The sequence below is a fragment of the Quercus suber genome, unplaced genomic scaffold, assembly GCF_002906115.3.
Source record: "Quercus suber isolate HL8 unplaced genomic scaffold, Cork oak 2.0 scaffold_215, whole genome shotgun sequence".
NCBI lineage: Eukaryota > Viridiplantae > Streptophyta > Magnoliopsida > Fagales > Fagaceae > Quercus > Quercus suber.
The window spans coordinates 920,627-947,196 of NW_027069673.1; the positions used below are offsets into that span (position 1 = coordinate 920,627).

The 26,570-nt window shown below is 33.6% G+C and overlaps 1 protein-coding gene, 3 long non-coding RNA genes and 1 pseudogene across 6 annotated transcripts; 1 reads left to right on the plus strand and 4 right to left on the minus strand.

The window, feature by feature from the left end:
• LOC111993158 (putative disease resistance RPP13-like protein 1) lies at positions 1–2,845 on the minus strand. The gene is made up of 2 exons (XM_065779683.1): positions 309–2,845; positions 1–194 (listed from the first exon to the last, which is right to left on the minus strand). Exon 1 carries the CDS (start codon positions 2,659–2,661, stop codon positions 583–585), a length of 2,079 nt encoding a protein of 692 aa, XP_065635755.1. The 5' UTR covers positions 2,662–2,845; the 3' UTR covers positions 1–194; positions 309–582.
• Positions 2,846–6,291: 3,446 nt separating this feature from the next.
• Positions 6,292–8,236, minus strand: LOC111993157 (uncharacterized). 3 transcript variants are annotated; one of them, XR_010631432.1, is made up of 6 exons: positions 8,113–8,236; positions 7,890–7,950; positions 7,597–7,662; positions 7,135–7,210; positions 6,780–6,931; positions 6,292–6,668 (listed from the first exon to the last, which is right to left on the minus strand). It is a non-coding gene; the product is annotated as an uncharacterized LOC111993157 (long non-coding RNA). The 3 variants fall into 3 exon arrangements; XR_010631431.1 differs by having other exon boundaries at positions 7,818–7,950; XR_010631433.1 differs by lacking the exon at positions 7,890–7,950 and having other exon boundaries at positions 8,113–8,235.
• Positions 8,237–9,376: 1,140 nt separating this feature from the next.
• Positions 9,377–11,901, minus strand: LOC112015651 (uncharacterized). Its single transcript, XR_002883245.2, has 3 exons — positions 11,072–11,901; positions 10,762–10,933; positions 9,377–9,737 (listed from the first exon to the last, which is right to left on the minus strand). It is a non-coding gene; the product is annotated as an uncharacterized LOC112015651 (long non-coding RNA).
• On the plus strand, positions 11,635–16,798 carry LOC136070154 (uncharacterized). Its single transcript, XR_010631408.1, has 3 exons — positions 11,635–11,719; positions 15,574–15,649; positions 16,532–16,798. It is a non-coding gene; the product is annotated as an uncharacterized LOC136070154 (long non-coding RNA).
• A 5,736-nt stretch (positions 16,799–22,534) lies between these two features.
• Positions 22,535–24,577, minus strand: LOC112007039 (pentatricopeptide repeat-containing protein At3g54980, mitochondrial-like; annotated as a pseudogene).
• Between the last annotated feature and the right edge of the window lie 1,993 nt (positions 24,578–26,570).

Consider the following 26,570-nt stretch of genomic DNA (forward strand, 5'->3'; position numbering starts at 1 on the left):
TAAGGCTAACAAGACTTCTCATTAAAATACATGCTTAAAAGGAGAAAAATTACAATTTACAAGTTGGTAAAGTTTGGTAGGTAGTGTATGATCCTTAGGACTGAAGGGCAGGGAAATCACATAAGAAAAAGAGAAAGCATTATGGCATTACGAAGTTCTTGCTTCCCAAAGCCTGTTGTAGGAATTACAGATGCCTGTGGAGAAATTCAATATCAACAGTTAGCAAGGAAGTGGAGGCACTATCCTATTCACCAAGACCAAAAAAGAAAAAAAAAAACAGAACACGTAGAGCAGTGGCACATATATACCTAAATTGAAATGAAGACAAAAAAATATTTGTAGTCACCAGACTTTCCAAACTAGTTGAATTGATTTTCCATTTACATGTTCTCACTGGTTCTGAACATCTATAATAACTGGCTTGAATGATCAACGAAAAAACTTGCCTGAAATTTTACGAACAAAAATTAAGTGATGACTAAGACCTTAGTTTTTTGTTCTATACTGCTATGTGACATTTATGGAAATAAAAGTACCATGGAATACGCTAAATTAAAACATATTAAATTCCAACACATATTTCTAGTAGTTATCTCTATTCAAAAAATTGGATAGAGTTTGTAGGTTTTTTAATTCTTCTATTCCCATTGGCATCTCTTTGATTGAATCCGCATTTGTAATATCTAGATGTCGAAGATTGACAAGATTCCCAATTTTCATTGGTAACTTTGTGAGGCGAGAACAACCTTTCAATAACAATGTCTGCAAATTGTATAAAGAACTTGTTGATGCTGGTAAACTCCTAATTGAAGTGTTAGAAAGGTTGAGGTATCTTAAGTGTTTCAAATCACTAATTGAATTTGGTATCTCAAAGATTTGATATCCGCTTAAGGATAATACCCTTAGATATCTTAATTGTGGCAATAAACAACTAGGAACATCATTTGTTAAATAGCCCCAATTTTTTATTGGTAACGACATGAAGGTTCGTAGATGCATATCTTTGGGGAAATCTTCAAACTTTTTAATTCCATCATACATAGATTGAACACAAGAGAAATGGCGTACCTTTTTAAAAATATCAGATTGGTTATTACCACACAATGTATCTTCCAATCTGTAGCACAAGCCTCCTGCTGCCCATTGAGCTACATCATTGATAAGATCATGCATGACAAAGAGTGATTCATTACTGTATGATTGTTGAAAAAATGATCTCATAAGTAGATCTTGAAAATACTCACTTCCAATATCTTCCATCGGCTTGTTTCTCTCTGTTTCTTGAACCAAACCTTCTGCCATCCATAACAAGACTAGCTCTTTTTCCTTGAATTTATAATCCTTTGGGAATAAAGAACAATATGCAAAACACCTTTTTAAATGTGAAGGGAGATACTCGTAGCTTAATTTAAGAATTGAAAGAATACTGCTTTTCTCTTCTGGAATATCCCAAATCTTACTGTTTAACACATTTTTCCACTCATCACAACTGTGTTTAGCGCGTAAAAGGCCTCCCAATACTTTTGCTGCTAAAGGTGAACCCTTACACTTATCTAAAATATCTCTACCAATTTCTTCAAGTTCTGGATGCATAGTAAAATCTGTTGCCCCCAATGCATGTTGAGTAAATACACGCCAACAAGCATCATTTGACAAATCTTTCAATTCGTAAGTTGGAGTAGTTCCCATTGTTAATGAAACACCATGATTCCGAGTTGTGACAATAATCTTACTTCCTGGTGCGCCAAATTCAAAAGGACTACGTAGTTTAGTCCAATCATTGTAATCTTCATTCCAAACGTCATCCAGAATGTGCAAGAACTTCTTGTCAGATAGTTTCTCCTTCAATTTGACTTGTAGTAAATTCAAATCATTAACATCGTAAGTCTCGGGAGCAATGATAGATTCTAGTATTACTTTTGTTACCCTTACAATGTCAAAATCATCAGAAACACAAGCCCATGCTTTCAAATCAAAATAACAGTTCACATCATCGTCGTTGTAGACTAGTTGGGCAAGAGTTGTCTTACCCAATCCCCCCATACCAAGTATGGGAATCACAGAGAGTTGAGCATCACTCAATTCACGGCTTAGCAACAAATCAACAATAGCCTTTTTATCTTTATCCCTGCCATAAATTTGTTTTTCATTCGCCAGAGAAGTTGTGGCCACCCATGATCTTGTTGTTCTAATCCTTCCCCCAGTATTTTCTATCAATCCCAGATCATTCTTTTCTGTCACAATTTTTTGCAGTCTTGTATTGATATCTTCAATCTTGGACCGCATATTGGCATCGAACATAACAAAACTTGAATTGAAACTTACACAACAAGCAAGGAGGAAATTCCGTACCTTACTTGTGCCCAGTTCTGCATTCAACTTACGTCGCAAAGCTTCATTAGCAAACTCATCCAAGATGTCATCTGCATCATAAGCCAAGTCTTGGAGTTCATCCAACCAGATCTTCACCAACCTGCTTGTCATCTGCTTTTCTTCTGCGTCATCCAAAACCGCACGGATTTTCGATAACGATGTCTTCCACTTCTTCAGCTCAGCATCAAGTTGTTCTTGCTGAATGATCTTCAACAAATCAGAGGAGGCTAGCTTCTTAAACAGCACCTCAAAGAAAGCGGATAAAGCAGCCTCTCCGATGATTGACATGATTCGTTCGTGGGAAGGAAGGAACAAGGAAATATGGGAAACGAAAGTAACCAAAGAGAATCCACAGAAAATTTAGTGAGGAGTGAAGACTGAAGAGGTTTAGTTTGTTCTGTGAAAGTTCAAGAAATCTGTAAGTGTTTTTCTTTATTTTTGTTTCTTCTTTTGCTTTCTCAATTGGTGTAAGACTTTCCCTCAGCCTATGAGGTTCATAAAAAAAAAGAATAGAGACGAAAAATACCATAGAAAATGGAGTACGACAAGCTGAACTGCTTTATTAGTGTAGTGCTCAGCTTACAAATAGTCGAGGACAGAGCCAGACTTTGGACTTGGGGTGAAAAAAAGTTTCTTGACTTGTAATTAAAGGAGACTATTTTATAAAAAATTAATGTTTTCATTAGCTCATTTCGTTATTTATTTAATTAATTTTCAAATATTTCATCAATTTCAAACTTTATTGCTCTACTGATTGAAAATTTTAAAAAATATGTAAACAAAGAGAAGATAAGAAAAGTACATACCCCAAATGTTTTCTAAAAAAGATTAAAAAAAAAAAAAAAATCTCAAATGTTTCAACTTTCAAGTTAAACTAATTTAACTAGTTAAATATTAGAAGTATTTCCTTAAAATTAAATAGCCACACACATAGCCCATTAGCAAGTCAAATAGTTGTATTCCTTCAAAAATTAATAGCCACACATGTAGTCCTCTTATTAACACACACAATAGCTTATGGCCACACACAAAAGAGAGCTAAGAGTGACAAATCCTTTCTCTCTCAAATAAACATGCTTAACAGAGTAGAGTGAGTGACTTTCCAAATATTACAGTGTCTGGTAAATTTTTGTGGGTTGCCTTCTCATTTCTCAAGAACAATGCAGAATGAGATGTCAAAAGAGGATTTTTTTTTTTTAATATATCTCACAGTTCAAGGATTTGTTACTTGTTTTTGGGGATTTAGTTTGTTTGTCTGTAAAGAGGCCATCAACTAAAGTGAAGAGCTTTTTTTTTGGTTGGGTTCTAAGGGTCAATTTGTAAATTGTTGGGAAGAGAGGGGGTTAAAAGTAATTATCTTGGACCTAAATGTTAAAAAAATTTAGAATGTATATACTATTATGATTTTTTTTTTTTTTAAAAAAAATCTAAGGGCCACTGCCCACCTTGCCAATGAACAGCTCCGTCCCTATAATAGTGTAAGAAGAAAGACGAAAAATGCAGCACGCCAAGATAGAAGTAGAAAATGGAATGCGGCAAGCTGAACGCAGTATTAGTGGAGTGCTCACAAATAGTACGAAGAAAGGTTGAAAATGCAGCACGCCAAGATTAGCTGCTTTATTAGTGCTTTTTTTAGAGATAGAAAAAGGATTTTTTTTTTTTTTTTTTTTTTTTTTTGAGGATCAGAGGTTATTAGCTTTATTGATGGCCTAAAAAGATATTTTAGCAATCAAAACACAAAAAAGTATGCCACATCAATGGTGCTAAAACTAAAAGTATTATCAATCTAAGTTAGAGTAAAATGTTATCTTACGAGCATCCATAACTCAAAAAATTATTTTATTTATTTTAACACACAATTTCATAATATACCCTGCATCAATAGTCTTATTTTTACCATCAGCCAAACACCTTTTTTTTTTTTTTTATTAATTTCTTTCTCACTTGCTCTCTCTTCCTCTTTGCCACGAAACCAAACAAAGGAGATAAAATAATATTTTTTATGCCTTTTTACTACCGTGAATTGCTAGTTGTAGCAAGTAGGCAAAAAAATTTTGTCTTTGGTTTCACCAATGTTAGGCACTAAATTCGAGTTTGAAGTGGTAAAATAGATAAAACGTTATTTTACAACCACCAATGGTGATGCTCGCATTCACATCAAAAAAATGTCACCCTACAATAAAGTGTCATTTTTGTAAGACAACTATGATTAGGGTTCTAAAAAATGCTATTTTGACACGTTAAAAAGTTACTTTATTTATTTTAACATATTACTTTATAATACACCCTACATCATATATATGTATATATATATTTACCATTTTAGTTTTCTTTTTTATTCTTTCTTTTTTGGTTGTTCTCAAAGGCATTGAAGACATATTAAGAGAGAAAAGGTTAAAATAATATAAACTAATTCCAACATCATGAAGAGAGAGAAAGTTGGAATAAAAATATATCCAAATATTTATACAATTTATCATATTGTTATATTGTTACTGGTGGATAAACAAATAATTTTAGTAGTTGGTAAAGATTATAACCTTACCACATAAAATGTGTTGTGAAATTATTGCAAAATGTTATAAACATAGCATTACTCTATATAATATCTCAGTAGCAAGTTTTAAACATCAACTCGTATAACGGATATACAGAACCTTATACAACAAATTTATGTAGTATTATATATTATAGTGAATGTTGAATGAGATCCAAATTAAATTTTAATTACACCCTAATTTTATGTTAATTATCATTTCAAATTACATTTCTTTATGTCAAGTGTATTTAAAATTTAACTACTTTTGGCATCTAAAAGAATTTTCAGCCCATCCTACTTCCAACCTAGTTATAATTAATAAAAATTTGCTTATCAAAATTTATTTTTAATTCAACTATAAATTTCAATGAAAAGTTCTTCATATTCTAAAAAAATTAATTGTTCATTTCTAATATATTTTCATAATAACTCAACTTTTTTTTTTTTAAAGAGTTTCAATCTATAGCATCTGCTTTTGATAATAACTCTTTATCATCAGATTAAGACACCAATTGGATTTTTAGTGTAAGCGGAGATTGAACCCCAGATTTCTTATTCAACCATCAGAGACTTTATCAGGTGAGTTAACTGGAATCTAACTAATTGTATTCTTTGATTTCCACCAGTTGGCAATATGTACAAAGTTAATTTTGATGGTGCAGTTTTTCGGCCTCAACAAGCTGCAGGTTATATTGTTATTATTGGAGACTCTGAAGGCAGAACCATTGGTGCTCTACCCCTGTGGATCCCTCTACCACAAACTGTCGAGGAAGTAGATATTAGCCTGTTGCTGAGCCATCACTTTTGCAGCAGAAATTGGTATTCCGGAGCTCATTGTTGAAGGGGATGCCAAAATAATCATTGACATGCTACAGAGTAGTGAAAGGTGTAATGCCTAATGTGGTCATGTAATTGAGGATTGCAAAAGCTTGTGTTCTGGGTTTAGAAAGGTTGATTTTTCCCGTGTAAAAAACTCACAGGCAACTCTGTTGCCCATGCTCTTGTCAAGAAGGCTAAGTCAATCGTTGACTACCAAGCCTGGTTAGAATTTGTTCCTGAAGACATCTCTTCTCAATTGATTTGATTGCGCACTATGCGATGTATCCACCTAAAGAGAGTGATTGTGATTCCGGTAACAAACAAAGAGGACCTGTATTGTTTAAATAGCAATATGAGCTACCTAATACATACCTTTAGTCATAGGTACTTAACTAACAAGAATAGGAGCTAAATTAGCCAAGGTTACTCTTACAAAACACATCATAAAATTTTGCTAAACAAAATAGAGGATGTTAAACATAGATTGGTTATATCTGTAAACTTTTATTGCGGTGAGCTAAACAAAGTTTATTGTCAAATAAGCACATGGAGAAGTTCCATGACAGCTAAGTAAAATTTAAACATTCATTTGATTTTCATTCGTTGAGAAGAGCCTGTTTTTTGAACTTCCATAGGACATGCTACTGAATAAAGCAAGCAGCAACATTTTAATACACCCCTCAAGTAAAAAAAAAAAAAAAAACTATAAGTTCCAATCGTTACTGTAATCTAAAGCTGTGAAGTAAGCCTAACAAGTGTTCTCATTAAAATACATGCTTAAAAGGAGAAAAATTACAATTTACAAGTTGGTAAAGTTTGGTAGGTAGTGTATGATCCTTAGGACTGAAGGGCAGGGAAATCACATAAGAAAAAGAGAAAGCATTATGGCATTACGAAGTTCTTGCTTCCCAAAGCCTGTTGTAGGAATTACAGATGCCTGTGGAGAAATTCAATATCAACAGTTAGCAAGGAAGTGGAGGCACTATCCTATTCACCAAGACCAAAAAAGAAAAAAAACAGAACATGTAGAGCAGTGGCACATATATACCTAAATTGAAATGAAGACAAAAAAATATTTGTAGTCACCAGACTTTCCAAGCTAGTTGAATTGATTTTCCATTTACATGTTCTCGCTGGTTCTGAACATCTATAATAACTGGTTAGCCACCTTTAGCTTGAATGATCAATGAAAAAACTTGCCTGAAATTTTACGAAAAAAAATTAAGTGATGACTAAGACCTTAGTTTTTTGTTCTATAGTGCTATGTGACATTTATGGAAATAAAAGAACCATGGAATACGCTAAATTAAAACATATTAGATTCCAACACATATTTCTAGTAGTTATCTCTAACTTCTTGTTATTTCAAAAGCTGAAAAAGGCCAAAGAAAGAGACACTTTACATGAACACAGATGAAAAGTTCATTGGCTGTTCGCCCTTTGAGACCAGAATGCCTTCTTTCCTCAGCTACAAATTCACTGGAGTTTGGGCCACAATGCCGAGCAGACCATGAAATGTGCAGCAGAGAGGAACATGGAAATGAAGAGGAAAAAACAGGATTACACAATTGGTTAATAATATGTGCCTTAAGCATTCTCCCAGTTCCATCTTCAACAATGAAATTTTATTTTTAAATATCAAATAATAGTAGAGAAGTTTGTTTCCACTGAAACATAATCACGTGAATCATCTCACCATGCTGAAACCAACTTAAATCCAAATGACACGTAAAAATATGAAGCCAAAGTTTTCCATTTCTATATAAATCTCATATCTATCATCCTATAACTAGAATTTGTTTTGAAAAACTCTGTATATTCAGCAAGATATAAATTTGTTGTTGGTGTTGTTTTCAATATTATACCTTCTGGCAGTGACAGGGGGGGATGGATCCTTATCAATAGCTAGGATGCTTCTTTTTTTTCAATATCTGCAACAAAGTCCCTCCTATTAATACACATTAACTAAATGGAACTATTAAATTAGAAAAAAAATTGATGATTCGGGTAGTATAGTGGGAGGGTTTTATATGTGGCTGACTACAAGTTAAGAAGTATTATCAATGTAAATAAAATAACAAAGAACCTGAACAAGTATCAACTTTTCATAGAGGGCATGTGCAAACTGAGAAGAATGCCTTAGATTTACGGCACAAACCTTCCTTCTCATTGTGTCCCTTTAATAGGTCCGTTTCAAAATCCTTGAAAGTGAACATGATCTTTGAGGAAAAGAAAAAAAAGAAGAAGAAATCAATCAATTAAAATCTTTAGCCCAAATAGAGCAATTCAATCCAATTGTCTTCCTCATTGATAAACTCTAGAATAGCAATAGATCTTCATAGTTAACAATAAGAAATTATCACAACTAAAAATGTTATCACCTGATCTCCAAATTTCGCTAATGCGCTTCTCCACAAGATTCCAATAAATCAATGTAAAGCAGGGTAAATAATCCACTTTACATCCAATGTCAATGGTAAAGTAGCTGAAAATTTGAATTGAAATTGAGTTAGAAAAAAAGTACAAATCAAAAGCTAAAATTTCGTGTTTCACTATCTAGAAATTTTTGAAAGAGAAAAAATATTGATGATGACCTTACTAGATAATAAATTACAGTCCTCACCATGGTGGTATTTAGATCTTGAAGCTATGATATCGGATTTTTAAGCACAATGTGTAATGCTAAGTGATTATTTTTTGTTGGCTAAAAATAAAGTCTCAAACCACCATTTTTGGTCAAACTAGTTACAAGTCATTGGCATCACTAATTATATTCTGTAAGCTTGATGGTTTTTTTTTTTTTTTTGGGGGGGGGGGGGGGGGGGGAGGGGGGGGGGGGAGAAGAAGAAACAATCAATTAAAACCTTTATAATAAATAAAAAATAGCTCAATTCAATCCATGTGTCTTCCTCATTAATGAAATTTTGAATAGCAATAGACCTTCATAGTTAACAATGATAAGAAACTATGACAACTCATAAGCTTATCACCTGATCTCCGAATTTCACTAATTTGACCTTCTCCAAACGATTCCAATAAATCAATGTAATGCTGGGCAAATAGTACACTTAATTCAGTTTCAATAGTAAAGTAGCTGAAATTTTGAAATGAAATTGAGTTGGACAAAATTACAAATCAGAAGCTAAAATTTCCATGTTTCACTATCAAGAAAAGTTTAGAATTAAAAAAAAAAAAAAAAAAATGATGGTGGTCTTTCTAGATGGTAAATTATAGTACTCACTATGGTGGTAGGTCAATCTTAAGGCTATGATTTCAAATTTTTATGCGCAATGTGTAATGCTAAGTGATTCTTTTAGCCAAGATAATTTGTTTGCTAAAAATTAATTCTCAAAAACAATTTTCGGTCAAACTGGTTACAAGTCATCCGCACCACCAACTATATTCTATAAATTGGTAAGCTTGATAGGGCTTTGTTTTTAATTATTATTATTATTTTTTAAATGCCATGCCAAAAATCCGGGAAAAAACATCATTAATACATATGATGTTTAACATAAATGTTACATAAAAAAAGAAGGACCAAGCTATATTCATAAAAGAGGAAGTTACAAAATTGGCAAGTTTACTAGCATTAGTGAGAATTCTCCTAGGGACTTGACCAAACCAGAGTTTATAAAATTGCAAACGCAGCACAACAATGCTGCACTTGGTGTTTGCATTCCATAAGAAAGGCTACAAACTCCAAAGCTACTCATAAGTACAAGCACAGCCATCATGCCTTTCATAAGTACAAAGGAAAAGGCTTCACAAATTGTCTTACAAAGCTTGCATCTCACCAGAAACTCTTTCTTTTGGTACTAACTTCCACTAAGATCAGCATTTGCCACACCTGACAATCTACAATTAACATACGATATCCAGTTGCACACAGGAGCTTGACAAATCATGACCATATGGCTGCAGTAGTTAAGAGCTTGAGAAGCACTGACAACCTTCCCTTCAAACGTGGTCACATTCTTGCATTTTCAAATAGCCCAAAGAGTGGCTGCAATAACAAGAATAACAGAAGAAAAAGGATCAGCATCAGAGTAAGCATCTCTGCACCCAAATAGAGAGCCAACAGAATTTGATTCAATAAATTCAGATCTGACAGTGAGATACAATCCAAACAAAAGGGCAATTGCATTCTAATGAAGTGGTCAAGATCAACATAAGTTATGGAATGGTCAAGATCATTTTATTTTATCCTGTATAGAAGATTGGCACACATTTTTATGAAACCATGAAATTTCATTTCAAACTATAACTGCTTTGGAACCAATGAATATAATTGAGGCTGCATAGTGGTTATAATACCATATGAGAGTTTGTGCAAGTATATTGGACTAGTGCGTTTATTCTTCCCAAGAAAGCGATCAGGGCTATTGAACAAAAACTATGCAGCTTCTTATGGATTGCAAAAATTCCACGAGGCTACTCTTGGGGTTGGAGGAAAATACTAAGGCTTAGAAACCTGGTGAGGACTTTTATACAATTCTAAGTGGGTGATGGTTCAAGTATCTCCTTGTGATGATCACTAGCACCTTGATAGTCCTCTCTACCCAATTTAAGATCATTGTATGGCTTATGGTGCTGCTAGTTCCATCAATGCTAATCTATAAAGGATAAAGAATGTTAATGGAATCCTGCTAGGTCTGAAGACCTTGTCAAAATACAGAGTAAACTGTTCTTAGTTGAGTTTGGAGACTATGATAAGGCTGTGTGGACTGCTTCACAATCAGGAACGTACTTGTGCTGAGACTTGAAATCAGTTAAGAACCAAGGCTCCAGTTGTAGACTGGTGGAAGGTGATTTTGTTTTCAAAATCAATCCCCAAACATGCATTCATATGTTGGTTGGCAATGAGGAATAAATTAACCACAAAAGATAGGAAGCTGTTTATTTATGGACTTTCAATCAGACAAGGAAAATGGGTATGATAAAATCAATATCGGATCATTAAAAAAAAAAAAGTGTGATTCATTAGAGATTGTAGTGGTAACAATAGATTGAGCATTTGACACCAATACCTTACATTTATGGAATAACTGCCAACTGCAGCAAAGATGACAATGCATCAATTATCTGTGCAAATCATAATCTTTGGTTGAAATGACAAACTCCTTCGGTATAGTATTAAAAATCCAACCAGCATTATGTGCATATCCACCGATCATCATGTCCCAAACCATGTTTCCTAACCTGCAATCATCAAATTCCACAATACAAAATCTCTTTCAGGCATTTCATTGAACAGGTGTGTGGTCTTACATAAAAGGTTCATATAATTCAACTAAATTACAAACTATAAGAGATCATACTACCCAAAATTTAATGTACCTCTCTGTTCTGAAAATTTGAGAACAAGTTTTAGGAGTTCAGATTCCACAAGCTTACATCACTGCAAGAATTAGCTAGATCGAGGGTTCTAAATTTCACAATCATATTTGTGTAATTACATACATAGAGTACTGATTTTGTTCTTTCATTTGGATTTATTGTTTTAATCAGCTTTCTTCATCCACAATGTAATGCACACTATTATGTAAAAATTCTTTAAAATATTTTTTTTCTTTCCTTTTTAAATGTTGTTCCTGGATATATCTAGACTTCTTTTCGTCTCTGTTTTACACAATTATAGCTCCTCCTCTTCCAACTCATAGAAAGACCTGCCATCAGTCTGAACGCAAGGGATGTGGGCGATCTTGAACCACTCTAGCCCTTTGCCTATACCTAAACTAGAGAACCCATAAACCGTGAAACGTAGAAAGAGAGAAGTTAATATGAGGATCATTCACCATCAGACAAAAAGAGACAGAAAAAACGAAATTGAGAGAGTAATCTTCGGAGTGTCTTATATTAAGAAAAATAACTAAAACTGAGAGTGAAAGTCAGTAGGTAAAGAGAGATCAAGCGAAGCAAGTCTGTAAGGCAGAGAGCCACCACCCACTGTCAGGCATTTGTTCCTCCACCGTCAGACTACTGTTGGTAATTATTTTCTGTTTTAAAAATTTGGACATTATGATTTAGGTTTTGGGTTTTTCTTGAGATTTGTTTTTATTTAGCCGTTCATGGTTGGTCGTGTTGGAGAATTGGAATTATTAGGATGAGAGGAAAGGAGGATGGTATAACCTCAAAATTCAAAATTTCTTTTTGTGGGTATTGTTGCATATTGCCATATGACTGAAATATTTGTGTTTTTGTGGGAATTTTATTTTTGTTTTAAAGGTTGGAGTTGGTTACTATAGTTGATTGAGATTCTTAGTAAGTGTTTGATAGAATGCCTATGAGAGCTATACTCTTAGGTGTTTGTTCTTTGTTAGTGTTGGCAGTAATAGTTTTAAATACATGCATTTTTTGTTCATGGAATTTTTTAACCTCATAACCAATCTTTTAATACATGCATTGTACTTCTTTTAACCTCATAACCTCATAAACTGAAGTACAATTCTCTTGATTAAAACTTTCAAAGAATTTATTGCTTATGTAGTTTTATGTTGTAAAATCACCATAACCATGAATCACCTGAAAGTTTTGAGGAATTTGTTGGTGGAACCTTATGATTTTCCTGCCGAATGCTGTGCAAAATGTTGTGGCCCTTATGGGAAGCAATGCCTTCACTTGTTTGCATTTTTTTTTTGTTGCCCCCCCACCCTCCCTTCTTTTAAAGAAAAATAATGATTACATCTTTTTTAGGTTGTCTTGAGTTTTCTTATTTGTATTTCCTTATTCAGATTTCTAATTCTAATTTCTTTTATGCCTTATGTGAATAATCTAATTTATTAAAAAAGAAGAGCATCTTCTGCATATTGTTGGATTATACATTTGGGTTGTGCATTTTTTTCCCCCTTTGAAACCAATATTGTTGCATAGTTGCTGAATGTGTGGAATTATATTGAGGTGCTCTTACTGACATCAGGTTTTAATAATCTTGAGGATTGCTTTTATCTGGACATAATATACCTTTTGTTTTTTGTTTTTGTTTTGCTTGGTATTAAAGGAAAAATGATTTGGCTAGGAATGGGATCCTTCTACCAAAATGTAGATTTGAGGGACAATGTGGTGTGTTGATTGAGACCATGTTTTATGTCTCTGCTAGGAACAAGATAAGTTTTGGTATTGGAATAGTTTAGTAGTGATTTGTTAGATTTTACTAATAATACAATTTTAGTCATTTTGTTTATTGTAAATTGTATATTGATGATAGTTACTACCTTTTCCAAGTAGCTACTTTTTACAATTTAAATGATGAAATTCGCATGCTATTCATTTGATGAAATGATAGTTATTGATCTTTTTCAAGTTTCAATTTTCTTTTATTGATATGGTTAAATTCAAATTGAATTTTTTTAAAATAGAAAATAGGCTCGAAGTTGTGTTTTAATTATGTCTTCAATTAGGTTTTCTGTCAATTTAGGGATTTCAATTCCTAACCCTTTTCCCTCTCTATTCTTTTTTTCTTTTGAAGTGAGGGAAACAATCATAGAAAATCAAATTCTACTAGTTTTGTAGGAAAATATTGTGGATATGGATGGGTTTCATAGTGGAGATAGCTTAATTTTGATATCTAGGTTTTCTTAGCAAATCTGATTTAGCTTTACTTAGATAGGCCAGTTTAATTCTAAAATTACATGCACCAATTGCATAGGCTAGTGGTGCTGATAATGCTTATACTCTCGATGCCATTGTGGAGGAGATCTTTGTTGCACTAATCTCTATTTTTATCACATGTTTGGCCTGTTTAGAGAGGCCAATGCTGGTCATGCCATTAGAGTTCATGTTGTAGGTTTTGGCAAAAGCCATAGTGTGTTTTTTTTTAAGGGTTTTTTTGTTCCTATGCTTTTGAAGGGCCTAAGAATGGGCCTGGTGATTAATTTTTTTTTGAATTATTTGGATTAAATTTCAAATTTTAAATGGATTATTTGGGCTAAATTTATTTCATTGGAGGGTCACTCTAAATTTATTTTGTTAGATTGGTAATCTATTCAAGTTCTGCCACTCTTGTAAAAGTATCTCTCCTTCTCCATTTGTTTTGTATTTGATTTCTTCTTCTTTCTTTTTATTTTTATTTTTATTTTTAATTGAAGTTGATGCATTGATGTAGATTGTGGTTTCAGAATTTTCAGTGATATATATGGGCTGTGTGTTGCAAATAGATTTTGTTTATGGGGTTCAATAAAAATTTTAGGCACAGTTGATTTGATGCTATATAGTTATTGGTTTTGTTTTAGAAAATATTTAGATTTTCGTCATTAGTTCATTTGATTTTTTAAAATTTTAAAAAGTGGATTATCAACTTAACTTTGTAGAGTTGTATTACAAAATAATAGATGGTTGCTGAGGAGTTTTGTATGCAGAGAATTGATCGTGTGCAAAGGTACGCAGTCAATGAATAATTCTGATAGAGGAATTAGACATATTTTTGGACAGATACAATAATTTGTCTTGTATTACACTTGGTAAAGGTATGATATAACACATGTTATTCTAAGCATGTTTGATGTCCTTAATTGTGTCTTCATCGTCATTGTTGTTGGTGATGTATTGTTTATAGTGAAAAATATCAGTTTTCATATAACATGGTTTTGGATTCCCTTTAAGTTAATATTTATGTTTTCTAATACTATTGAGAAGTTGAAGCTGTGTGCAGCTTCAATTGGTCTTCTAGCTTGAGGATAGGAGGATGAGTTGCAGGGATGAGGGATTGCTTTTGGAGGATAGCGGCTGATGTTGATGATTGAACTAGTCTCCAAGTGGGAGATTTGTTGGGCTTTGTGGAGCCTAGTTTATTTTTGGCCTAGCCCATTATAACCCTGTAAGTAGGATATAAAAGCAGCTTTTATAATTAGGGTTTGTGATACAACTGTTGTTGTGTTTTTAGAAAGAGAGAAAAACACTGTAGCTGCACTTTGTATTTTTCCCTGATAATAGTGAAATCCCTGCAACTCCGTGGACGTAGGCAAATTGCCGAACCACGTAAATACTGTCTTGTGCGTGTGATTATTTTTCTTTGACGTGTGTTTTTTCTATTTTTTTTTTGTCTCTCACAGGTTGGAATTTTGGTTAAATTCCCAACAGGTCACTCTAAATTTATTTTGTTAGATTGGTAATCTATTCAAGTTCTGCCACTCTTGTAAAAGTATCTCTCCTTCTCCATTTGTTTTGTCTTTGATTTCTTCTTCTTTCTTTTTATTTTTATTTTTATTTTTAATTGAAGTTGATGTATTGATGTAGATTGTGGTTTCAGAATTTTCAGTGATATATATGGGCTGTGTGTTGCAAATAAATTTTGTTTATGGGGTTCAATAAAAATTTTAGGCACAGTTGATTTGATGCTATATAGTTATTGGTTTTGTTTTAGAAAATATTTAGATTTTCGTCATTAGTTCATTTGATTTTTTAAAATTTTAAGAAGTGGATTATCAACTTAACTTTGTAGAGTTGTATTACAAAATAATAGATGGTTGCTGAGGAGTTTTGTATGCAGAGAATTGATTGTGTGCAAAGGTATGCAGTCAATGAATAATTCTGATAGAGGAATTAGACATATTTTTGGACAGATACAATAATTTGTCTTGTATTACACTTGGTAAAGGTATGATATAACACATGTTATTCTAAGCATGTTTGATGTCCTTAATTGTGTCTTCATCGTCATTGTTGTTGGTGATGTATTGTTTATAGTGAAAAATATCAGTTTTCATATAACATGGTTTTGGATTCCCTTTAAGTTAATATTTATGTTTTCTAAGTTTGTACATACTACCTATTTGATTAAATGTCTTGGAGACATGGGTTTGCTGTTGTTAAGATTTCTTATTTGGAATTTGTTGGTTTTTTAGGTAGAAGAAGTGATAGTGATAACCAAAATTGGCCATGAAAAGGATTATACACGTCAAAGATTCAATAGTTTTACAGGTAATTACTATGAAACTGGACATAATGTTTGAGCATGAGATTTAATGTTATTTGTGTGCTCCTTATGCATTCTAGGAAACATGAGCTATACTTCAATTCATAAACTATTTTGAGAAGAGTTTCTAATTACAAAACAAACATTGAGCACTAAATACATGTTTTATCAAGTAGAATAAAGAAAAGACCTAATCAAATCACATTTTGATGCTTGCTTGGCATCCAATTATGCAAAAGAGAAGTAGTGATTCTACATGTATATTTAAAGTTATAAGCTTAAGAATTATAGCTGAAATTATGATTTCCCACTTGAAAGCTCATGATAGTGCAGCGGTTTTTGGGTTTTATTGAAAATTTAGGAGAGGCCTCATGACTGTATAACCACCCAAAAGTAAACCCCTGAGGAATTATATGGTCAAAGACCTCAATAAAAACTATAGCCAAATGCATATCATTTGGGTCAAGGGTGTGAGACCACTCCATAAACATATTCATGTATAATAATTTTAGCATACATAAGGGCTCTAATGTTTAAGTTGGAGGTGATGCTCACTATTGTTACGAGTTGGAATCTGCTAGAGGCCTTCATTTTTCTTCATTTAAATCAGTCTGCCTCCCTCTGCCTTTCTTTATGGTTTTTGGTTGGATATAGCTCTAGAATATTTAACTTACTACTACACAAATTTGAATAGTAGACAACATTAATATTTTCAATTTTGAGTAGGGATATTTAATGACAAAATTAAGTTGGAAAAAACTGACACACATTTAATTTTGAGCTTGAACTATCCTTAAAATTTGTTTTTGTTGACTTCATGGCTTCTACTATATTTTTTTGACTTAACTTTTTATTTTGATAGATATTATTTTTTCTTATTTTGCTAGAGGTTACCCCAAACCAATGCAATTCAATTAGGAGCATCGTGAGGTAATTCTTGATAAGTTTATATGGTGTACACAATGCCTCAATCCATGTAAAACTTAATGATGTGGAGGTTGTTAATGTTTGTTAGCTTACAACTGAGTGGCACAAGACTTTCCACTATATGTGATTTAGTCGGTTATCATCGTTATGATATCTATCCCTCTAATGCTGTAGTGTATGATATTTACATACAAGAGTTATTTGATAATTGATATTGGATATGAGTTGCTTCTCTCTCTCTCTCCAATCAAATTGTATTCTTTTGATATTTTTCCCTTCAACTCTTATTTTATAACCTCATTGTCATCATGCAAAATATGAGTACAATGTACTATTCTTAGTTCTTCTACCATTTTGCAATAATTGATGTGCAACAATTTAATTTTGTTAAACTATCCCGTGCATCGCACGGGTTAGTAGCTAGTAGTATTAATAATTGAATCACCAAAATAGTCAAATAAAACTATACAAGGATTATATATATTTTTTGATGATAAGTTACACATGTAATTATGGGAGAATGAAGTGCCATTTGAGGTGGAGTTCATTAGCAAGCATTATATTTGAATATGTACTAAATTGAGAGGAGGATTAGGACTAGCTTTATTCTATTTTAGGCAAGAAATTTTCAAGACATGGTCGCAATCTACTGTTATTCAACAACCCAAAGAACAAAAATAAATCCCCATCCAAGAATTGATCTTCACAAAAATAAATCCCCATCCAAGAATTGATCTTCTTGTCAAGGTTGACTGAGTACTTTCCAATTCCAAGTGCTGCAAATTAACTCTAGAAGTACCTAAACCATTATATCATGGGCTAAGTAACTTGAATCAAACTATACACTATCAAATCCTAACTTATGTATGCTACCAGATAAATGTGCCATGTGCCTGTAGAAGAGGGAGTGTGTCAATCTATTGTGATATGCAGTTAATGGGACAAAGGTTAACTCTCCAAGGCACTAATCCATAACCTTCACACTGGAGATCATTGATAATCACCTAACAAAAACAGTAACCCTCCGTGTGCTGTGGAGGAATTGCATATCGCGCATGAACCACGTGTTGTATACATGCTATTGTGCTAAAATCAAGGGATCCTCATAGGCAAAGTCTTGTGTGTGTGTGTGCGCGCGCGTGTGTGTGTATATACACACACAGTTTGTATAGCACCTCATTGTACAGAAATTGCAAAAGATAGACAGAGGCTGAGTTCCAAGCCCTTGCCAGTACAATTTAGAACAATTTTGTTCTTCCTCCATCTGCTTACTACAACAAGAACAAATGAAAATTCATCCCAAGTGGGTCAAATTATTGTCCGAAGGTCACCAAACTGAATGTATTTTTCTGTTTGCTTAAATTATTAAGTAGAAGAAATTTCAAGAATCAGAAATCCAATTTATAGTCTTTGCCATGTTTCTGTCTCAGCAATTCATTCACATATGATAACAGCAAAAAATCGATTAACAAAGAAAGAAAAAGGAGAAAGCAATTGAAGTGAACTTACAGTCTTCGTTTGAAGCATTGTTGGCTATCAGTGCTATAACCAAATCTATATATATATCTAAAAGTTGAAGCGTTGCATTTATTGTTGCTACGTTCCAGTTAAGCTACATCAGCGCCATGTCATCATTTATTTATTTTCTTTCTTTCTTTTTTATTTTTTGTTTTACCAATTGCCATTTATTGAGTCTCTTCTTAATTTCAGGTGTAACTTTATCTCCATATCTATCATGTGTCTCTCCATTAACCTAGACTCTTGAGATGCCGATATTATATTGAATTCTTATAGTCACCGATACTTTATCTCCAAATCTGTTGTGTGTCTTTCCATTAGCCCAGACTCTTGAGATACTGCTACTATATGGAATTCTTATAGTCACCGATAGATTGCAACCTCCTCACCTCTCATTTTTTTTTTCTATGAATTCTCAATTGTTCTCTTTTTACAAATTGGTCGGTATGACCTTTAATGCGATAGTTTGTTGAGTGTTTTTTTTTTGTTCTTTTGGTCATGGCTCAAATTCATCTACCAAAACCCAATCAAATGAGTGCAAGATATAGACAATGACTCTAGAGCTTGCAGATGAAATTGAAGCAAATGAGAGGTGAACATTGGTAGCCTAGGTCCAAAGAGTATAAACTCAAAAATGAGTTATGCTATTTGTATTATTCTTATTCTTTTATTTATTTATTCCTATCTCATTACTAGGAAGAAGAAAACGTGGTTCAATTTTTGGATTTCATTATGAACGAGATTGAGTTTTCATGCTCTCAAAACTATTACAATATATATTTTTTTCTTTTTTAAAATTGCTTTGAGTTAGGCATTTGATCATGTTTGTTATAAATTGTTTTATAGTTGCCCATCTCTAGACTGTAAAAATGTTACTCTCAATATGTTTGCTACAATGTATGATAATTAATTTCAATGTGATGTTTTTATTTTGGTCTTTGTTTTACAGTAAAAGTGTTATTCATTTTCATCAAAGAGAAATTGCTATTGTTCTCTTTCTCCAGTCGTCTTATATGCTAAACTAAATTTCATTTTTATCTCTGTTTTGTTTGTCAATTTCTCGACAGATGTCAATGATCAAGACTCACAATCACTGGAGGCTTTTTAATCTATTGAAGGTCATACTAATCAATTGGTAACCATTCTTTTCTTAGAACCTTTTGAAGGAAAGAGGAATAAATTTGTTGCTTTTCTTGGGCGGTGCTTGATAATTTGCTTTTTATGGTTCAATACACATCAACTATATTAGATTTTCATTTCTTTATACTAATAATTTGTTGTTTATTGTTTAATTTGACTATTTTGTGTCTCAGAAACTGTGGGAAAATGGAAGAGAAAAGAGAGTAAACCTTAAACATATATATATATATATATATATATATATTTTTGTATGTGTATGGAACTTGGGATGTAACAGTTTAAATTTTTTTATTTTAATTTTTTAAAGAAAACTCTAATTCTTCAAAGTACATTAGTTTAAGTAGATTGTTGTGTTGTGGCTAGAATTTTTGTGTTTGGGACCTTAGTTGGCCAGTTTGGTTGACGAATAACTTCGAGGATTGTTTAGCTTATGAGAAATTTTTTGGTATTTTAGGAGTGACGAAATTCAAAGAACTGAATTATTTTTAAATTTCATTAGTACCTAGCTTTATGCTAATTGTTGTGTGGATAGAAAAACTAATTGGTTCTTGATTTTTGAATACCTATCTATAATACTATGTACATGAACAATAATTGGGTTTTTAGTTTTAGATTTTGAATTATGTTATTTTTTCAACAACTTGATTTTCTTTTTAGAATTTTCTCCTCTTGAATATCTAGAATACTATGTACATGAGTTTTAGACAAAGCTTAACAATATTATTTCTTTTCTTATTAAACACAAAATGATATAGTTGATGTGTTCCGATAAAGGCAAAAGCAATTGCTATTCTTGGGGCATAGCAACTAATACAAACTAATAACTTTTTGTAACCATTTGAAATTCACAACCTGGAATGTTAATAGACATCTTCTCCGATGTAAGAACAATTGGCCGAGTTTAGCAAGTTTGCCACCAACTTTGACCATGTTATGGCAATACAAGTGACTCACTTACTTACAATTTATACATGCACTATTTTGATTTTCTTTGGAAATTCAAAACAATGACGATTGAGTGATTTATATATGGACACATCGATAAATATCTGTAGTGGACATGGGTGAAATCAATGGCACATTACTATTTGACAATTTGGTCTTTGATGGAAATTGATATAAGTGATGGTCTATTAAATTTGATCATGTTGCTGAAGTAAGGTTTATTTAGTATGTATTTTATTTATTTACCTTATTGTAAATAAGTTTTTGTACATGATGATTCTAACCTATAAAACTTCACTTTATTTTTATTTTTATTTTTTTGTGGTCTTATTCGTTTTTGTTGGCAACTAACTAGACATCACTTTTAGGAATTAAGAATTTAGCAACTGGTACAAAGGTTGCACCTCAAAATTTAGTAGAATTAAAATATGATACAATCTCATCATGGGAAGAAAAATAGGAAATCTAATGTTGTGTGGGCATGTGCCTCCATTATTGGGTTACAAATATCATATCAAAATAATAATAATAATAATAATATAATGATATATTTGTAGAGATAGAGAGTTGGAAAATAATTTTAGAAATAGTTCAACTTTTTAGGAGAAAACTATCTTCAATAAAATTTAGAGAATAAAATATGAATTGTATTATATACCAAAATAATTATATATTCTCACACATTGCGTGGGTCTGCGACTAATATTGCATGAAAAGCAGCAGAAATAGCTGAGTTCCTGTTCTTCCACCCATTTCGCTTTAAAGTCACTGAATTGAATAAGGAATGATAATTAATTATGTAAATCCATCTGAGGTAAGATTGATACTAAAACAAGTCAAAGTTGCAGAACTAGTGATTACAACACATTAATTATGACATAACCACCAGTGTCCGCTGACTGAATAAAGTGCTGGTTTTTTTTAAAAAGAAAAAAGACACAAGTGTATATATATCATAAATGATAACTCCATGACCACAGGTTGCCTGCAACTTATTAAATGGAGATATAGACATATATAATACTACCTCCGTCCCATTTTTTTTGTCCTCTATTCCATTTTGAGATGTCCCATTTTTTTTCTCCTCTTCTGTGACTGACTTGGTTCTCTTTAGCTTTTCAGTTTCCAAATTAATGTATGTATCATCAAAGTAACAGAGAAAGACAACTTAATGACTGGAACAATTAACGTATGCGCATGCCCTATAGGCTCCAAAAGAAAAAAAATAACCAGTATTTTTTGATAAGTAGAAACAACCACTATTAATTACATACATTTACAGTCTATGTGCTCTAAAAATACAATCAAACATGCATTCTTAAACTCACATTCATTGATAATTTTTTATAAGTAACGAAAGTTTATTGATAAAAAAAGGAAGCGGGGAGCAGAACAAACAAAATAAGCAGACTATTCAAATTACAATGCTCAAGCATATCTAGAAAATTAGAACATGGAAGAGGATAAATATCAACACTTTGGATTGATTGATAATTAGAGAGAGTAAAATATATTTGATGGTTAAAATAATAGCCCTAATTACAAATGATTTTACTAAAAGGTTGTTCAAGGTTTACAACCTTGTTTCATAGAATAAACAAAAGAATGTACCCAAGCATTTCATACAGGAGCATATTGCACATTCATCCAGAAATTTGAAAGGTAAACAAAACGGTAGACTGCCAATTTTGTGCCATACCATTCACTATCAAGCAATGAATAATATAGAAGAAAACCCCATTTGTTCCTCAAAGATTAGGTAAAACTCTTTATGATATTTGAAGCCAGAAAGGGGAAGGTGGTATGAACACAAGATACTGGCCTTTAATTACACATACTTAAAGACGCAAGAAGACAGCCTCATCAGTGAATTTATTGATGAGCCTACTACCACTTGCGCCTAAGGCTTAGTCAATTAATTTCAAGGGATGCCCCAGTGGTTTCAGTACCTCTTGTGTAGGCTGGGCACTAGGGTTTGAGTCCCACCAGCCCCCCTACCTCCTATTTACCTAGCAATTTTTTTTTTCGGTAAGGATTTAATTTGTTTTCTTACTAGGTTAGTAGATTTAATATCATTGGTTAGAAATGTTCCTTTCCTTATTAAGATAATAAGGTTGAAACTCTATACGAAGAACCTAAGGCTCAGTACTAGAGCATTGTTTAAAATTTGCTTGAGTAGTAAAATTTATTGTTGGCCTTTCTTCTTTGATACTTTGGTGCTAATTCCTAGGTTCTGTTTTCTCTTGCTTAGCGTTAATTCCAAGCAAGTCTATATGTTGATTCCTAGGTTAATTTTTATTTTTCTGTTCTTGTGTTTTTCTGAAATTCTTTGAGAATTCTGTACTGCATCAAGAAGACAATAAGTTAAACCCAAATGAATTTATAAATTTAGAGAGAGCAGGGTCAGAGCATAGCAGGCTAGTCAATGAGTTTGTAGTTTCTACAGAGCACAAGATAAGCCTAGGAATCAATAAGTTTGTAGTTTCTACAGAGCAAGAGTATTTACTGCCTTTGCTTTCCCATTTACAAGAATATCATAAGTAATCTCATCAGGTACAAGACCTCTGTCAAGCATCTCATCATGTAGTCTAAAAGCTTCTTGCAGATTCCCATCCTTGAAGAGTCCAGCAATCAAGGTATTATAAATAAGAACACTAGGAGTCATGCTCTTCCCATCCATGTCTTCCAAAATCTTGCGTGCATTTTCTAGCTGTCCTTTGTTACAAAGGCCATTTATCAGAACAGTATATGTAATAATGTCTGGCACAATACCCTTGGAAAGCATCTCCGAGTAAAGAGCTGATGCAAGTGGTAATTTCCCATCTTTTAACAATCCATCAATCAATGTAGTGTACATTTGCAAATCACACGGAATTCCCTTATTTATCATTTTCTTGTACAAGTCAAGGGCTGCTTCCATGTTATCTAGATTCCTAAAGCCACTAATCATGCTATTGTACACAATTGTATTTGGAGACAAACCGACTTCATGAAGTTCAGAAAAAAGTTCACGTGCACTTTCCATGTCTCGCCTTTTGCAAAACCCATCAATTAGAGCGCAATATGCCATAATATCCAATTCAAGACCCTTGCTTTTCATCTCATTCAGCATTTTCAGAGCAAGATCAATATTATTGCTTTTGCAAAACCCATTAATTAAGCTGGTGTAAGTGACCACATTGGGGGAAATTCCACTTTCACACATCCCTCTATAAACAGACAATGCAGAATTGATGGCACCCTCCTTGACGAATCCATCTATAATGCTATTGTAAGTCAAACAGATGGGAATGAAACCCCTCTCAACAAAGTTCTTCAACATCTCCTTTGCCTCAGATGTGCGGCCAACTTTGCACAAACCATTGATAACAGTGTTAAATGTGAAGTCTGTGGGAACAATATTTACACCCACCATTTGGTCAAACACATCAAAGCCACGTTCAGGGTCACCTTTCTTAAAATATCCATCCATTAAAACAGAATATGTTATCACATTAGGTTTTGCAATATCCATATCCCCCTTTCTGTAGTGGCCAAGGTATCATGTTGTTGTAAGACACTACATTAGATTCCACACCCTTGCTAATCATTTTTTTTCCTTGAGCCTCATTTACCTTACCTTTGTTAGAGAGCCATGACAAAAGATAATTATATGTAAAAACATTCGCAATTCCACATTCAACTGCCTCCTCAAATAGCTTGAATGCATTTTCCAGTGACCGAGATTTCAAGAACCCAAGTATTAAGGAATTCACATTGAAGACAATAGGCTGGATACCCTTCTCTTTCATTTGGGTGTAAAGCTCATAGGCCCTTTCCATGGTCCCATTCTTACCGCACCATTCAATCAAAACTGAGTAAGTAACCTTGTTCGGTGAAAGTCCATCCTCACCAATCCTATTGAACAAATCCAAAGCACTATCCAAATTCCCTTGCACGCAATACCCCTTCATCAAATTTGTCGCCACAACCAAATTCATTGACTTCCCACAACTGACCATCTCATCCTTAAGCCTCAATGCCTCTACCATATTCCCATGCTTCACACAAGCTCCTATAACACAAGTATACGTACCCTCCAAAGGAACCCATCCCATTTCTCTCATCCCCTTCAATAACACAAAAGCCAAACTCAAATTGGGTCTCTTACAAACAGCCTGAATAACAATACTATACACTTCCGCATCAAGTTCTATCCCCTTAGCCTTGGCCCCTCTAAAATATTTCTCTGCCTCCTCAGGCTTCCCGTCCTTCAAGCACGCACGCATCATCACATGTACAGTATAGCAATTGCCACTAATTCCTCTACATACCATCTTATTGTGCAATTCATGCATTTCACCAAACATGTTTCTCCTAAGCAATGCGGCCAAAAGAATATTGATATATGGTACCCAAGGAATATTGAAGAGAGTGTTTATTTATGATTATGACATGGGTTTATAGAACCTACTGTACATTAGGATGCAAACTTATTTTTCATTATTATATTAATCTCTCTTCCTCTTTTTTTTTTTTTTTTTTTTTTTTTTTTTTTTTTTTTTTTTTTTTTTTTTATAANTTGGCAATATGCCCCTGTTTCCAAACTATATAGGAGCGTGTCCCTGTTTCGATACTCGATTACCTTAAAATCGAGTTTCAATTAAATACTTGATTTGTAGAAAATCGAGTTATACCCGATCAAAAAAAAAAATTGCATGGAACTCAAGTTCCAAGAACTCGAGTTCCATGCAAATTTTTTTTTTTTAGTGTGATCACCCCATACCAGGTTTAGGGAGCCCTATAGTGGCATTTTTAAGCCCTATAGTGACGTTTTAAAGCCCTATAATGGCGTTTTTCTGCCAAAAAAAATAGTGTGATCGCCCTATACCAGTTCAGGGAGCCTTATAGTGGCGTTTTTAAGCCCTATAGTATCATTTTGGAACTCGAGTTCCATGCAATTTTTTTTTTTAAAACTCGATTTTAAACGAATCGAGTTTCGAAATAGGGGCACCCACCTAAATAGTTTGAAAACAAGGGCATATTGCCAAATTTTTTAAAAAATAAGGGTAAAATGCCAGAATCCCCCTCTCTCTCAAACTCTCTATTCTCTCCGGACTGAAGGCTTTCTCTCAAACTCTCTGTTCTCTTCGGGCCGAAGCTTACAGACCACCAAGGCTTGAGCTTGCTCTGCCACTTTCCATGCCTCCACAGCTGTGACTCACATTGAGCTCGCCCTTTTTTTTCTTGTCCATGGGTTTGGTATTTGGTTTGAGATTTGAGAAGTGAGTATGATTGTGGTGGTATGGGTTTGATATTTGAGAAGTGGGATTGTGGTGGTGTGGGTTTGGTATTTGGTTTGAGATTTTAGAAGTGGGTATGATTGTGGTGGTGATTGTATGTTTTGGTTTGGCTGTGGGTTTGGGGTTTGGTGCATTGGGTTGATTCGGTGGTTGCTGGGTTGGGCGGCAGTGGTGGAGTTGAATTGGTTGTGCTAGTGTGGTTATGTTATTGTTTTTCCAGTATGGGTATGTGATTGTTTTTCCAATGGGTTTGTGGTGGGTTGTTTAGGGCTGGGCAGCGGCCGCTCTGGGATATGGGTTTTTTTTTTGGTAATTTTGGTGGTGACAAAAGAGTGTGGCTGAGTTTTGGTGGATGGTGTTGTATGGGTTTGCCGGAGAGAGACAAAAAGACGGCCAAAATTGGCAATTAACCCCAATTATATTTTTTAACTAACATCGAGATGTTTCTAAAACTTGATTTAGGGCTATAAATCAAGCTTCAAAGGCTCGATTTTCATGTCTGATTTGGCGTGGATTTGTCCACCTGAAAATCGAGCCTTAGAGACTCGATTTATATCTCCACAATTATAAGCTATCAATCTCACCCTCACGCTGTCAAGGTGTATTACAGACAATATTTTTCCTTAAAGGCTGCCTTCATTTGCTCAAATTGCGTCTCTCCTAGCCTCCTCTCCATGCTTTTTGACAAAAGCACGAAATGGACAAAAGCACGAAATGGGTTCACTTCGTATATGAGATTGTCTCTAAATTCCCAAAATACATAGTGATGAAAACCCCAGAACCCACAAGAACCACTACTAGCACAGTTCTTGGGTTTCGAAACCACTGCTGAGGCTCTTATGGCCTGAATGCTGAACCTAGTACCGATCAATGTAGTAATATCTCTTAGCACCTCCTAGAAAAGGGTTGGAATGAATTTGATTGAACCAAATTCTATTGGGTGAAAGTTGTAAACCAAGTCTTTGAGAAATGCAAAAATATGAAGAAAACCCAGAAGTGAAAATCGAAGAACTAGTTTGGGAAATTCGGGTTCTTGAATTGGAGCTTTGGGGGTTACAATCTTGGAAGTGTAACTTCGAAAAGTATCGAGTGCGAGCTTTGCTCTTCTTTGGTA